The sequence below is a fragment of the Plecotus auritus genome (assembly GCF_963455305.1).
Source record: "Plecotus auritus genome assembly, chromosome: 9".
Lineage (NCBI taxonomy): Eukaryota > Metazoa > Chordata > Mammalia > Chiroptera > Vespertilionidae > Plecotus > Plecotus auritus.
This window is the reverse complement of record NC_137783.1, coordinates 151,684,386-151,698,782: the sequence shown is the minus strand read 5'-3', so window position 1 is coordinate 151,698,782 and position 14,397 is coordinate 151,684,386. Positions and strand designations below refer to the sequence as shown.

Below are 14,397 nucleotides of genomic sequence, written 5' to 3'. Positions count from 1 at the left end.
GGTGGGATGGGGGCACCTGGGACTGGGCTTGGGTCTTGGGGTTAAAAGAGGCTTCTGGAAGCCTACAGAATTGGATCTTGGTCAACAACTCAGGTGCCCAGACCCTCCTCGTCCCTCTCAGGTCTCCCCAACTCCTTATACATGCACCTCATTCTCTGGCCTGAGCAGATGGCCCATGCTGATGCCGCCTCCTCTCTAGGAGAGTGTGAACTCAGATGCTAAAATAAAAGCCCCCTCTTCTCCTGGGTTCCCATGGAAACTTATATTTGGTGACGCAGCTGCAAAGTCATGAGACCTGAGCCAGGCTGGGCCAGCAAGGAGTTTTTCCTGGTCCCTTGTCTTGCCCCCTCTGACCTCCTTTCCCCGAACCCAGTTGGTTGGTGAGGTCTCGCTGCAGCCACTTCCTGTGCTACAGCCATGCTCTCCAGCCCAGGGTTGCCAGGATGAAGGCCATAGCGCAACAGCTGGTGGGGGGCCCAGGGCGGCCTCCTCCCTCGCAGCCTGATGCGCTGATTTTCTTGTGCGGGAACCAGGGTGGGGAGTCTCTTCATGAGGTTTCCCACACCTGGTTCCCCACCACCCCAAAGGGACAGTTGTGATTCTTGAGGTGCATCCAGGACTCTGGCCTCTTGGGATAGTCCCTGTCTCTATCCATTCTTCCTCGGCACCTCAGTGCAGCTCAGGAAGCAGCAGGAGCTGGAGAGAGCAGGCAGCCTGCTCCTCCTCCTGCACTTCAGCCCGCTCAGCTGGAGTAGGCAGGAAGCATGCCCCTTGCCAGCCCTGGAATTCAGGTGCAGGGCTGCAGGCGGGCGCGAGCAGATCCCGTGCCTGGGACTCTAGTCTCGCTGAGCGGCTCTTCCACAAACGGGGTGACCCTTGAATCTGTAAAGTCCACCCCCTACCTGCTTATCCACATACCGTCTTGTTGTTTTTGTTTTTTTATTTCTTTTTTTATTTTGTCTTTTTTTTGTTTGTTTTTTTAGAAATCTGTCTTTCAGGTTTGCCAGAAGGTAGGCGTTGAGCCCAGTGTGTGTGTGTGTGTCTGTCCTGTGTCCTGTGTCCTCTGTCACTAACGCCCCTTTCTGGCTCCTGCTCCCCCTCCATCTGCTAACCACATCTGTGTGGCTCTCTGCCATCTTAAAGGGATGAAGACGGCTCAGACTGGGCTGCCACGTGAGGCCACATTTGCCCACTCGGGGCAGATGGCTGTGAAGATGATGGGCCTCTCCCCAAGCAAGGGGGCTCTTCTCAGGGAACTCTCCCTTTAAGATTGGCTCCTCCCCCACCCCTCCGGGTTCTGGGTTCTGGTCTTCGGTCTCGAACATGGGTTGTGTTCTGGCCCCTCCCCTGTCTGTGCATGCGCTCCCAAGGGTCTCCTTGCCAAGGGCGAGTGCACCTGGGATGGTCTCACTCTGGGTCTCCTGGCTCCCCTTCTCTATCCCTGCGAACCGCTGGGCTCTGTGACCTCCTGCCCCCGTCCCAGGGGTGGCGGGACTCTGGAGGTACTGCAGGGACTCGGAGTATACAAGTGGGGCACAGCACCCCTCTGGCAGCTCCTGCAGAGCTCGGGCCACCTCCCAGCACACCTGCTGCCTCCAGCAGTATCTGGATGAACCAAGCCACCTCCCTTCTGGGCTGACACAGCCATGGCCTGTGGCTTCCAAAGAGCCAGGAGCTGGGATGTTCTAGGGCCCTGGCGAAACGGGGAGATCCCCCTTACTCAGGCATCTCCCTTCCTAGGCCGGGTCCTGGCTCTGCTGCCCGCCCCACCCCCGGCCCTCCTCATCCTCTCTGGCGGCCTGGGTGGGCCAAATGCCAAATACCAAGCTGAAGACCAAGGGCCAGGTTCCCCAAGGCTGGCAGCCCAGGCCCTGTGCTGGGACACCTGGTAGGCACGTTGGTGCCCAGCTGACACAGAAACAGCCGAGACAGGGTCTTCAGGCTTTCCCCTTCCACCTACCGAGCCCCACCCAGCTCTTCACTGCATGGCTGGCTGCTGACTCACGTGGGGGCCAGCCCTGCAGGCGCCTCCACCCACAGGGCGAGAGCCAGGTGGGGCCGGAGAGCAGCCAGGCTCCTTCCCTCGCGCAGCCCAGGCTCCGGGCGCGCAGTGCGCTTGTCTGCATTTGTGTGTCTGATGTCTTTGTGTTCCTTTTACATGTGCTGCTGCTGCTGCTCTCTCTTTCTCCTCACACCCTGCCTTCCTCTGCAACCCCAATTTCCCAGCTCCAGGCACCCATCTTCCAGCCAGGAGCTGGAGAAGCCGCTCAGCGGGGCCAGACCTCTCCCCCACCCGCCAAGGTGTCTGCCCTGCCCTGCCCTGCCCTTTGTCCTCTCTTCTGTATAACTGGATGGCTTGAGGCCTGGCAAGCAGGGGAGTTATCAAAGAATGGGGGAGGTGGGCTAGTCTGGGGCCCTTCTCCTCCCCACCCGGCCCCAGGCATCATCCCCGAGCACATCAAAGCAGTTCCAGAGCGCGGCCCTCTGAGCTCCCAGCGGCTTCCCCAGAGGCCTGCGATTCTGAGACCCACGCGGTGGTGCGGAAGACCCCGGACAGCAGCAGCCTGGCCGTGGGCTGGGGCCCTGCCTGCCCTGTGACTGCTGGGTGCTGGTGCCTGCACCTCCACAGCCTCCCTGCCAGCACACCCCTCTGGGACTGTGGGGAGGGGCAGGGCTCCCTGTTGGAAAGGGACAGTCGAGCTGCCAGTGTGAGGTGCCGCAGAGCCGTGTTGGCCTGCCAGGTGATGGGAAAGCGGCCTCAGGGCCGGGTCCTGCCTGCCCACGCTGGCACCTCCCTGGACTGCCTCACTTGGGTCTGCGGCGGTGGAAGGAGCGAGGAGTCCCAGCACTAAACTCTCCCTCGCTCTGTTTTTTGAGGAACCTGAATGAACCTGAAAGCAAAGATCGAGTGGAGACTCTCAGGTGAGAGGGCTGGAGCCAGCACCGGCCCTGCCTGGCCGCCGGGCTTGCCACGCCTCCGCTCCTCTCCTCCTGCCACCCCTTCGCCACCCTCTCGAGGCTTCCCTTTTCCTCAGAGAATCCCCAAACCCAGCTGGGGGGGGGCGGGGGGCTTCTGCGGTCAGGTGTGCTCAGGAAGGGGGAGCCCTGCTCACCTGTCTGGGCCTCCGCGCTTCCCGTGTCCAGCCCTGAACTCAGGCTGTTGAGCGGTGCTCCCCGTTCCTCCCTGACCCTCCCCTCTTCAAAGGGAAGCATGACTGTACCCCTGCCCCACCCGGGCTGGCTTCTCCTCACCTCTGCCCAGGTGGAGGCCGGGACTACCCACGCCTCTCGCCCGCCCTCTGCTCCCCTCTGCTCTCGGGGTCCCTGGGGCCGGGGTGGGTGCCTCGGTCCCGCTGATGCGGCTCTGCCTGCCTCTCCGCAGACCTCACGTGGTGGGCGGTGGCGGCAGTGACAAGGAGAAGGAGGAGTCCCGGGAGGCCAAGCCGCGCTCACTCCGCTTCACGTGGAGCATGAAGACCACGAGCTCCATGGAGCCCAACGAGATGATGCGGGAGATCCGCAAGGTGCTGGACGCCAACAGCTGCCAGAACGAGCTGCACGAGAAGTACATGCTGCTGTGCATGCACGGCACGCCGGGCCACGAGGACTTCGTGCAGTGGGAGATGGAGGTGTGCAAACTGCCGCGGCTCTCCCTCAACGGGGTGCGGTTTAAGCGGATATCGGGCACCTCCATGGCCTTCAAAAACATTGCCTCCAAAATAGCCAACGAGCTGAAGCTTTAACAGGCTGCCAGGAGGGGGGGCGACGGAGGCGGGCCGCTGGACTTAGCTGCTGGCCCGCAGTTCCGGCCCACCTGGGCGAGACTGCAGACGGATGGCGTGTCTCCCCCTGCTGGCACTTCTCCCTCCCGCCCTGCTCAGTTTTTCTTCCATGTTTGTGGGGATGGGAGATGGTCTTTCCCCCACGTTTACCCCTGCCCAGAGGCTGCCCTTCCCCCTCTCCCACAGGAGGGCCAGGGAGGGAGGAGGGCAGGGCAGGGCTCCCCCTCGGTACTGCGGTTGCACAGAGTATTTCGCCTAAACCAAGAACTTTTTTATTACCAAAAAGAAAAAAGAAAAAAAAAATCCCAGCGGCCACTTTTCCTCCCTGCCCCATTGGGACAGTTGAGACTGGATCTGTGGGGTTTCCTGGGAGGGTGGCTCAGGGCTGGAACACTCTCAGGCAAGAGTGGTGGAGCTCCCGGTCAGGCCCTCCGCCAGGCCCGCTTTGGGCTTCTCCCCTCTCCCCCCCCCTCCCCTCCAAGCAAACCACCAGAGGTGGCCTTCCCCTGACCTCAGGCCCCTGGGCTGGAGCCTGGGGGGCTAGGGGCTGGGGTGGGGGTGCTGTGCAGCCCTGAGGTGGGTGGGCTGGCAGCGAGACGTGGGGCTCTGGCCTCCCCCCACACTGTATCCTCTGCCCCCCTTCCCCAGAGCTGGGCATTTCCTTCCTCAAGCTGCTGTGGGGACTTTTGTCCCCCCCTCAAAAGTCTGTGCCATCTTGTCCCACCCCCTCCCGGGGAAGAAGGCGGGGCTGACCCTAGGGCTGGGATGGGGGAGGGGACTGCTGGGCAGATGGGCTCCTGGGCCCCAGGGGGCCGCCTGGGCTGGGCGTTCTCCATTATGGGAGAGCCTTTTGTCTGAAAGCGCAAAGCGAAGCCCGCTCTCTCGCCGCTCCTCTTCTCCCCCCACTGCTCCGTTCATTGGCATTAATCTGGGCACCAGCTAGCTCCATAGCAGTGACTCCCCTCACCACTCATCTCTGGCCTTGCCTTTCTTCCTGACACTGTCACCCCTCCACTCAGGAGACACTGCCCAGAGCCTCCAGGCCACCGGCGGGGGCCGGATAGGGCAGCAGGGCCGGGCCTCTGCCCTCCACTGGGTGGGGGACAGGCCAGGCCAGGCCACTCCCAGCTCGCTAACCTGTGGCCAGGGTGGGAGTGGCTGGTGGTGGGCGCTTGGCTGGTGGCGGCCGCTGCATCCCTTAATTTATTTCTCTGCTGTTTCTGTTGTTGAGAAATTGGGGGGAGGGGTCCAGCACAGAGGCTGCCCCTACCCTCACCTGAGTTGTACATTTTTTTGTGATGGGTTTTATTTTTTATTTTATTATTTTATTATTTTTTTGATTTATGATGACTCCACCCCTACTCATCACCCCCACTCCCAGGCCAGGTTCCTTGGCAATTAAAGCCCTTGGGTCCCAGGAAGGGGCCTTGCCAACCTCAGTCCTCCTGCCCCTAAGCCCAACTTCGGGCTCGGCTCCGACCAAGGGCTCCCTCCTTCCCCCCTTCCTCCCCTCCTGCCCTATGGAACAGCCCTGGTGCTCCGAGGGGCTGGGAGGGCATGGCTTGGCTCCCAAGGGGGTGGTGGTGGCCAGGGGCTCCCAGGCAAGGCGGCCCTCCCCACCCAGCCCCCCACTCCTGCACTTAGTTTCTCCTCTGGATCAAACACGTAATAAAGAGAATGTTTGGAATCTGAGCTACCTCCTCCTCTTTATTCTCCCAACTGGGCAGGGACCCAGTCCCTGTGGGCAAGACGCAGCCTCGCTGCCTTCCTTGCAGGAGAATGGATCCCTGTCTGGGGCCAGGGGCACACCCTCCCCACCCTCGTGGCAGTCTGGAAGCAAGGCCCAGGGTCCTTACACCAACAGGGAGAGAGGACTCAGTGAGCATGGAAGGTTTTATTTCTTTAAAAACATTGAAAAATAAACCCATGTCTGCATCTGTTCCTTTCTCTAAGCTTTCGGGTGGTGAGTGAAGTGGGCACCCTCAGAGCTCAGCACTCCCCTCAAGGCCTCTCGTGTGGCCAAAGTGGGGAGAGCTGCCCCTTAATTCCCAGCTGCTGTTGAGCCCCAGGGGACCTCTCTGCCCCTCCCCCTCCAGCCCCTCCCTACCTCACCCCAGACTTATTGCTAAAAGAAGGGAAAGAGGAAGAGCTGCCAACAGGCCAAAATGTCCTCTCCCCGACCCCCCAAGCTACGACCAGGACCCCCTCTACACAAAGGGGAGGTAGGGCCTAAAGGCCACACCCCGCTGACTAGGAGGCAGCCACTGCAGCCCCATCCAGAAGAGCGAGGACCCTCAGGCCAGCTCAGAGGCCCTGGGCCCGAGCCCCAGCTGGGCTGGTGGGAGATGGGCTCAGCTGCCAGAGATGGTCAGAACTGTGCTGGTCTGCCCAAGATGGTCAGCAGCTGTGGGTCTTTGAAAGACCTTGCAAGAGCTCTGGTCCCTTCTGTCAGTGAAGCCAGGGGTGCCCGACACATCCAGCAAAGGTGTTCTGGAGCCTCTGGGTGAAGAGCCTCAGGGCTCAGAGCGAGGGGGCTGGAGGCTCCAGGGGGGCTCCAATCAGGGTGGGTGGGGGCTGAGGGCCAGGGCGGGCACTGTGGCGGGAGGCAGCCACAGCTGGGCGGATAAGAGGTGGTGGGGGCTGGTTGGGGGCCAGCCGGGGCTGGAGGAAGCGGCCCTGCTGTAGTGGGGGTGGCTGGCGAAGCAAGGTAGGAGCCGTGGGCAAAGGTGGCCTCAGCAGTGGGGGCGGCTGGGACAGTGAGGTGGGAGGTGGAGGAGGGGGTGGCGCAGGGGGCACGGGTCGGGGCACAGATGTTGAGACAGATGTAATCTGGACCTGAAAGGAAAGAGAAGAGTGAGAAACCAGGCTCCGCCACACCCTCAGCCCAACCCAGGGACGTAGGTGGTTCCTCTCCTCTCTTCTCTGAAGGGTTTCTCTCACCCCTTCTCACCTCGTCATCTTCCTCTAGGGCTGGGGCTGGCAAGGGAGCCCCTCTCCTAGCCTCCTCCATGGGGACCGGGGCTCCAGGGGCCCCATCCTGCTCAGCCTCCCATTCCTGCAGCACCTCCTCCAGATTGAAGCGGCGCCGGTAGCTCACAAAAAAGGTCTTCACCTGGGTCAGCGTCTTGTTCCCAATCACCTCTGCAATAGCCCCGAAGTCTCTGCCGTACCTGCGGATGGCTGCGGGGCCGAAGGGCAGCGGAGAGAACACCTCAGGACTAGTTACTTCCTGACCCTTCCCCTCGGCCCAGCTCCTTGGAGGGTGGGGGTGACATTCCTGGGGCCCTCGGTTCTCCTCCAAGTCGCACCCACCTTGTACAGCCAGAAGCTGCTCATCTGTGGTCCAGCGGGAGTTGAACTTGGTGTTGACCTGAAGAGCAAGGAATAGATCCCTGACACTCAAAAACAAAGGTGGAGGCGCCGCTCTCCAAGCAGAATGCCCCTTTCTGCTCCGCCTCCGGAGAGGACCCCTTCCTGCACCCCAACTCAAGAGCAGCCTCACCTCAGGGGGGCGGAGCGGGTCAATGCCGCCCTCCAGGGCTTGGCGGAGGCTGCTATTGGTCTGCTTCATGCTTTGCACCTGGAAGGCCAGGCAATGAAGGGTTTTCAAGCTCGGAGGCGGTCAATACCAGCCCTCGCCAGGGCTCCAGTTCTGCACACACCAGTGCCACTTCCCACAAAGCTCTTTGCCACCCACCACCTGGCTCACTCCACCCTCACAGCCACTCAGCAGGGAGACGCTGTGCCCCACTCCTGTTCACAGACCAGTGGGAGAAGAATGCCAAGTCACCCAGCAGCCCAGAAGGCGAGGCAGGGGCAGCAGCAGGCTTGGCACCTGCACCGTCTCCCTTACACCTCAGCTGCCCAGTCCTAATTCCCAGCTGCCGACTGCTCCCTCTGCACGCCCCTTCTTTTCTCAGGCCCCCACCTGACGCTTGAGGGAGATGAGCTGGGAATCAAGGCCTCGAAGTGTGAGGTTGGCAAGGTCTGGGCTTCCGGACACGGCAGTGAGGCCCTCGGGGCTCAGGTACATGCCCTTGGGGGGGCGCCGCCGCGTCCTCAGTGGGTGGTGGCGATACTGAGACGCCTGGGCCTCCTTCTTCCCGGGGCCTGGGCGGGCATTCAGAGGCCGAGAGGGCAGAGGCTGCCAGAGAAAGGAGAGGACGGTGGAGGCGCAGAGCCCAAGGAGAGGGCGGGCAAGTGGGCCAGGCCAGCTCTAAGACCTCACCTCTCTCTTGGGGTCCCCGGCATCTGGCTCTCCCTCACTCACAGCCCCTCGTCCCTCTTCGAGCTCATCACTGCTGACACAGGGCGAGAGAAAGAGTGAGGCCGGGGCAGGGCCCCCAGGGGCTCCGCTTGGTCCCTCCCACACCCTGGCTCACCCCTGGGCCCCCACCTCTCTTCTTTGTCCTTTCGGCCCCCCAGCCGCCGAGCCTGCCTGTCCATCACACTGGTCCGGCTCCGGGTCTTCTTCCAGGAGTAGTAATACTTCACCAGGCTGGGGATCAGCTTGTCCGGCAGCTGGAGGGGCGACACCAGAGGCTGGGGCCACCGCGGCTGGGCCCCGGGCAGGCGCGTCGGGAAGGAGGGGCTGAGGAGCGGTGGCGGGGCCGAGGGCTTTACCATCTGCTGGATCCGCTGGAAGCACTTGCCATGGAAGCCAAAGGCCTGTTCAAACAGCACCTTGTCCTCCACGGTCCACTCGTCGGGGAACGGGGTGAAGTTGGCCAGGTCGGCCAGCGACTTCTCCACGTCGTGTTTATGCCACAGGAGCATGCCCAGTGCCTGGCCCGGGAGAGGGCACAACTCAGTCTGAGCCACCCAGCCCTGTCTGGGCCCCACCCAAACCCCTGTGGGGCCACGGCTCACCTGCTCAATGTTGTAGCCATGCTTCTCCTTGGCCATTGCAATGTACTTGTCAACTGCGGGGTGGATGGGGCCGGATCTTGGATGAGGGATTACAACCCTGCCCCCCAGTCCCCCCACCCACACAGGGGTGCGCCTCCAAGCCTGAGCCCCGGGGCAGGGGTTGAACCCACACACTCAGCCTCCAGCCCACTTCTGGGGCACACTGGCATGAGCGCCAGCCCCCAGTTCCCAGGGATGTGCATGAAGCCAGGCTCCCACCCACTCACGCTTGGCATCCGACACACAGTGGTTGGGCGACCACACGAGCATCCCCTTCAGCTCCTTGTTGCTGTAGCGTGCCGGGCTCTCTGAAAGGCGGAGGAGGAGGGAAGACACTCAGCAGCCTCCTGGCGCTGGCCTGGACGCATGGCCAGAGGGCGGCAGAGCAGTGGGGCCTGCGAGGTGAGGCCCAGAAAGGAGGAGGGGCAGAGACCCAGACAGGAAGGCAGAGCAGGAAAACTAGCCATGCCATGGGGCCACCCACCCCCGCCTGCCCGCCTGGCTGTCCTTCCAGTGGGCGCCAGCCAAGGGCTCCCCCTAGGTGGGGCTCAGGGCCAAGCCCTGGGCCCTGGGCGCCCCTCCCTGTGCAGCCTGTCCTGCCACTCACCAGGCTTGCACTCGGGGATTACGGCCTGGTAATTGGTTCCAACGCGGATCATGCTGTCTGTGGAGCCAGAAGGAGGCAGTCAGGACTCCAGGGAGGGAGGGAGGGAGGATGGGAGGATGTGGCGGGGGAGGTGGCCTGGAGTTCTTCCTGAGCACCCAGGGCCCCCACCTTCCAGGAGGCTCACTTTCCCCTGTTACCCTCAGCCATACAAGGAACTGGAATAGGAAGAGACCCTGCCTAGTCACAGCCTGTGGAGGTCTGGGGGGCTCAGGGGGGCACAGAGGACAAGGGGCCAGTTTTAGGGCCCAGACCAGGCAGAGCCCTTTGTTCTGGCGGGGGGTGGGGGGCGGTTGGAGGGCTGCCCCTAGACCTGGACCACAGCCCTGCAGGAATCCAAGGCTCCTCCCCACCACATGAGCTTCCCAGCTTGGTGTGCTGTCTTCCCAGACCCTGACCAGCCAGACCCCAGTCCCCTGCAAGGTGGCAAGGTATGAGGGGCCCAATCTGTGGGTGGGAGGGTGAGGGACGCCCTAGTCCCTCAGGGCGCGGGCGGGCAGCTAGGGGCCCAGCCTCCAGATTCCGTGCCGGCAGCCCCAGGCTTTGGGGAGAAGCAAGGCACAGGCTCCAACCCAAGGAGGGCAGGAACCGTGAGTGTAATACGCCAGTGGTCGGCCCCTCTCCCCTCCCCGCCCCGCCCCCCCACTCCGAGTCCGCGGGGGGGGGGGGGGCGCGCCTCTAACCCTGGGCCGCGGGGCTCACCGTGCGAGTGCTCCTCTTCGCTGCTGTCATCCTCCGAGTGAGGCTGTCCGCCGTTGGGCGCCGTCTTAGCCCGGCTGCGGGACAGGATCCCGGAGCCCGCGCTCGGCTTCTCCATCACCGAGGGCATCACCCCGCCCAGATGCCCCGGGGGGCGCGGGAGCCTTCGGAGAGCGACCGGGGGTTGCCTCGCTCGCCTCGAGTGCCGTGCCCGGCCCGGCCTGGAGAGGTCGCCACTGAGGCTACGAGAGGCAGGAGGTCGGCGTGGCTAGGGTCCGGCGAGGCGGGAGCCCAGCGGGCAGCCCCGCGCTCTCCGCGACCCCCACGGGCGAGGGCGTCGGAAAAGTTTGTGTAGAAGTGGGGTGCGCAGGGGAATGAGCGCAAGATCCGGTGCGGTTGCGGGGCGCGCTCGCTCTGTGCGCTCCCCGGGATGGGGGCTCCCCCGGGGGAAGTGAGGGCGCCCTGCCCTCGGGGCGCCCCGAGCCCCACCGCCCTCCTACCCACGCAGTTCCGCGAGCGGGCACGGCAGAGCCACTGGCGCCCCCCGCGGGCTCCGCGTCTCTCGGTTTCACCGGGATGCCACAGTCCCCGGGCGGGTACCCCTGTCCCGACCAGACCCCTGCCTGCGACCGCAGCCGGGGGGCTACGGAGGCGGCGGCGGGACGGCGCGCACGGCGGGCGGCGCTGGGGCAGAGTTGCGGGTGCGGGCGGAGCGCAGCCGCGGGCGCCGCCTCGCACGCTCCCAGCGCGCTCGCTCTCCCTCTCCCGGCGCTCGGGCTGCTGCTCGCTCGCTCGCCCGTCCGCTCTCCGCCGCCGCTCGCTCCTCGCGCACACAATGAAGCTGCTGGCAGGGAAGTAGTGCCGGCTGCGGCCTCAGCACCCCTCCCCCAGCCGATGCCTCCGCCAGCTGAACATCTGGCCCTGGGGTGGGAGGGAGGGCCCGGGGGGCGGGGCCTGGGGGCCGGGGCTAGACCTCCAGGGGGTGGGGTCAGGGCCAGAGTGGTGAGCGCTTCCCTCCGCGGGCCCCCGGGGCTCTCAGACTTGCCCCTGGGGGAGACCTCGCTGTCCCCCAGCAGTAGCTGGGGGTCATCCCCACCCACGCGCACACCAGTCCCACCCACCAGTGGGCTCGGTTTACTGCCGCCTGCCCCGGGGGCCCTGAGGCCGCGGCCTGCCCGCCCGGGTGGAGCCCAGCTTTTCCTTCATTTCCCTTCCTGCCAAGGAACTCCCCGCCCCCCCTTCCGCAGGGGGGACCCCCCCTCTTTAGGCGCCCTTGGGGGCCAGAGCGGATGGGAGGCCGGACAGGCCAGGAATGAATTCCTCCAAGAGCTACTCGGTCAAACCTAGCTTCTGGTGCATCTGTGGGTCCCCAGGGGTCACCCCGATTCCCTTTCATTGCTGCAGTGTACACCCCAAAACGGCATAAGGGGCTGAGGGATAGGGGAGTGAGAGGTGCAGGGAGAGGTCTGCACTGCCGCGAGAGGGGGAGCTGGGTCTCCTCCCCACTAGGTTCACTGTCACCCCCGCTGGGAGCAGCATCCCCCTCCCCCAGGACAAGCTCGGGCAGAGTGACAGACCGGGAAGCGGGCAGAGCGGCACAGACGGAGCTGGGGGTGGGGGTGGGCAGAGAGTTTCAAAGCCAGACCCAGCCACCCTGCCAGGCACACAAAGAGCCAGCGCACACACCGGCGGCGGCTCTGAGCCCGCGAGCCGTGCGGTTGCGTCCCCGCAGCCCCGGCACGTGCGGCAGCGCACACAGGCCCAAGCCCCCACCCGCCGCCCCTCCCACCCCAGCCCCCGACTCTTAGACACACCTCCGCCGGGCACACCCCGCTGTGCCCAGACCGAGCCGAGCCTGCACTGGCACCCTCCACTCCCTTCACTTCCCCGGCCACTCTGTAATCAGATTCCTAAATTTAGAAGCAACCCTGGGCCCAGCCCGGGATCCCCGCCCCCACCCTCTGCCAGAGGCCAGCCGGCCAGGGTCCTGCGGTCGGTTCAGGACCTGGTTGGGGCCTCCTGGTCCTGGGGGCTCCTGCGGGCGGTAGGGCAAAGTCAGCCAGGACTCCACCCGGCTGTGGCACCGTCGGGCCACATGGGGCCACCCTGGGGCCACCCAGCCCGCGGCCACGTTGCCCGCCACACCTCCAGCCAGAGCTGGGGCCTTTTTCCTCCTCTTAAATCACGGATTGGGCACCAAGCCCCGGGGTGGGGAGGTCTGGACAAAGGAGGGGAATGGATGGGCCAAGGGCAGACCTGAGCTGAGGGGTCTGTACGGATGAGAAGAGCCGCCCCGCCTGACCCTTCCTGAGTGGCAGGGCTCCACCCCGCCCCCAGCACCTCCAGGCTTCAGAAGGCTGTCATCTATGTCCCCTCCTGCCTGGCAGGCAGCCATCGCTGCACACAGCTCTCTCCTATGATGGAGTCTTCCATCTTGCCCACACCGAAACCCCATTAGGCCGGGCCTCAGTTGGGTTCCCCATCCCCCCACCCTTGCCTCCTCTTTCTACCCATACCTAGCGCCCTGGGCCCAGCCTCTCGCCCCAGGCCTCAGCATTAGGCATATTCTGTCCCCTCCTCCAGGGCTGCCCCAGGTACCCCCAGCCCCTGGCATCCTTCCTTCCCCAGCATCCCCCAACACGTACACGTACACGTGTACACATAAGAACCTAATTCTGTTCTCCCATCTCCCTAGAGCCTGGAGCTCATGGCGAAGATTCTGCTCTGGAGGTGGGGGCAGGGAGGGGAGGTTTATTCTGTGGAGCTGGAGTTCCTAGGCCCTGGTGTGATAAGGCTTTTGCCTACGAAGTGGGACACACTAAGGGAAGGATTTTCTTAGGAATTTGGGGGTGACTGTAGGGGCCACAGTATCCAGAGAGGAGGGGCATCCTAGTGAGAAAACGCTCCCCAAGGGCAATGGCGGCGGAGTTAGAAGGGGGAGGGGCAAGGCCCCACCCTCCCACCTGCTGCAGCTGCCCCCTCCCCAGCTGGCCCCCTCTTTTGTGCAAAGCCACACAAAGGACAAGGGGCCCCGGTCGGCCTGGCCATCTGCTCCCAGCAGCCTGAAGGCTCTTAAAGAGACAGCACCCCCTCCCTGCCGCCCTGGGGCTGTGGGGCTGAAGGGAATAGGCTGCTCTGAGGGACCAAATCCCACACACTTTCCCTGGCTCCCCGGCCCCTAGGTCAGGAATCATACTCCCCCAGGCAAGGGCGCAGAGGTGCCACGTGGCCGGGGACAAGGGCTGTGGGAGGGAGAGGAGAGGCGGCCAGGGGGACCAGACCTCCCCTTTAGCTTTAGGCAGCAGGGGAACCAGCAGAGCTCCAAAACGGGGACCGGGACCGACCGAGAACTGAACTGGGGTCCCTTACCTCCCTGAGGCCACCGCTGGGCTTGTGAGACCTGCTCGCCATTCTCCCGAAGCACTCCCCTCGCCCTTCCTCGGAGGAGGACAGGGCCTCCTTTCTGAGGGCTGCGGGCCAGGATGCCGGCCTCCATGCAGCCTGGCGGCCACCCCGTGACCCCGCACATTCATTTCCTGCTTTCTCCAATTGAGGAAACTGAGGTCGCTCGGCCCCCACCCAGGCCTCCTCAAAGCCCTTGGCCATGTCTGAGGTGCCTCCCTCCCTAGGCCTAGAGGACGCTCCGAACCCCGAGATCCCCGGGGAAGCCGGCCCGCATCCCTTTGTCACTGGGCTAGGGACACACGTTTACATTATCTGTGTGACTGTTTAGATCTCGTGTGTCTCCCCGCGGTGCTGTATGTAGGCAGGGGCTGTCTGCCGTGTTCGCGGCTGCGAGCGGCGTGGAGCAGGCACTCAATGTCTGCTGAAGAATAAACGTCAGGAGCCCCCAAAGCCTTCCTCTTCCCGGGCTCCGCTGTCACCTGCCTGTGAGGCACCTTGCCTCCTCCCTCCTCAAGGTGAGGCAGAAGGGACAAAAGTTGAACAGGGATGCTGGGAGAGAAAAGAGGGTGACCTTGAATGAGCCACCCAGCCACCGGCCTCCCCTCACAGCTCCCTCCGCCCCAAGGCGGGGGCAGCGCCAGCCAATCCCGAACTCACATCCCTGCCAGACAGACTGGGACTGTCCCGAGCTCTGGCCGCTGCGGTGTGGTGCCTGGGACCCCCGCCAGGCCCTCCGTGGCCACAGCCAAGGGTCTAAGCTTGGGGAGGGAGCAGCAGGCAGGCAGGCAGCCCTGGGGTGGGGGAGGGAGGGTGGCAGGATCTAAGCAAAAACCTGGCTGAGCCGCTGGGGGAGTTGGGGGGAGGTGCTCCCTGGACTGGAACCCCGGGGAGGAGGGAAGCGGGGAACGGACGGAGGAGGTGGGCTACATTGGGAAGGAG

The 14,397-nt window shown here is 64.2% G+C and overlaps 2 protein-coding genes across 22 annotated transcripts in view; one reads left to right on the top strand and one right to left on the bottom strand.

The window, feature by feature from the left end:
* The window catches only part of MARK2 (microtubule affinity regulating kinase 2), a 56,860-nt gene extending 52,798 nt beyond the window's left edge, over positions 1–4,062 (top strand). For 7 of the 18 annotated variants that reach the window (XM_080642249.1, XM_080642241.1, XM_080642233.1 and 4 more), the window contains 2 exons: positions 2,878–2,922; positions 3,383–4,062. In XM_080642249.1, the coding sequence (XP_080498375.1) occupies positions 2,878–2,922; positions 3,383–3,743 (406 nt within the window). In that variant the 3' untranslated portion in view covers positions 3,744–4,062. Of the gene's footprint in view, positions 1–983; positions 1,011–2,226; positions 2,302–2,877; positions 2,923–3,382 lie in introns of all 18 variants that reach the window. The other 11 variants (XM_080642243.1, XM_080642235.1, XM_080642242.1 and 8 more) reach the window with 2 other exon arrangements.
* Positions 4,063–5,669: 1,607 nt separating this feature from the next.
* On the bottom strand, positions 5,670–13,532 carry RCOR2 (REST corepressor 2). Of its 4 annotated transcripts, XM_080642252.1 has the most exons (13): positions 13,423–13,532; positions 10,057–10,295; positions 9,298–9,354; positions 8,918–8,998; positions 8,652–8,704; positions 8,406–8,567; positions 8,179–8,303; positions 8,011–8,080; positions 7,711–7,926; positions 7,285–7,362; positions 7,095–7,152; positions 6,733–6,962; positions 5,670–6,617 (listed from the first exon to the last, which is right to left on the bottom strand). In XM_080642252.1, exons 2-13 carry the CDS (start codon positions 10,181–10,183, stop codon positions 6,303–6,305), a joined length of 1,572 nt encoding a protein of 523 aa, XP_080498378.1. In that variant the 5' UTR covers positions 10,184–10,295; positions 13,423–13,532; the 3' UTR covers positions 5,670–6,302. The 4 variants fall into 4 exon arrangements, with proteins under 4 accessions (XP_080498378.1, XP_080498376.1, XP_080498377.1 ...); XM_080642250.1 differs by lacking the exon at positions 13,423–13,532 and having other exon boundaries at positions 10,057–10,290; XM_080642251.1 differs by lacking the exons at positions 7,285–7,362; positions 13,423–13,532 and having other exon boundaries at positions 10,057–10,290.
* Positions 13,533–14,397: the final 865 nt, after the last annotated feature.

What these genes read in the sequence shown, in the direction of transcription:
- RCOR2 (XM_080642252.1), bottom strand. Translation starts at nt 10,183, where the DNA reads ATGCCCTCGGTGATGGAGAAGCCGAGCGCGGGCTCCGGGATCCTGTCC. An exon ending in CGAAGAGGAGCACTCGCACG is followed by an intron (nt 9,355 to 10,056) that starts GTGAGCCCCGCG and finishes CTGGCTCCACAG; the next exon opens with ACAGCATGATCCGCGTTGGA. An exon ending in TCATCTCCCTCAAGCGTCAG is followed by an intron (nt 7,363 to 7,710) that starts GTGGGGGCCTGA and finishes CTGGCCTTCCAG; the next exon opens with GTGCAAAGCATGAAGCAGAC.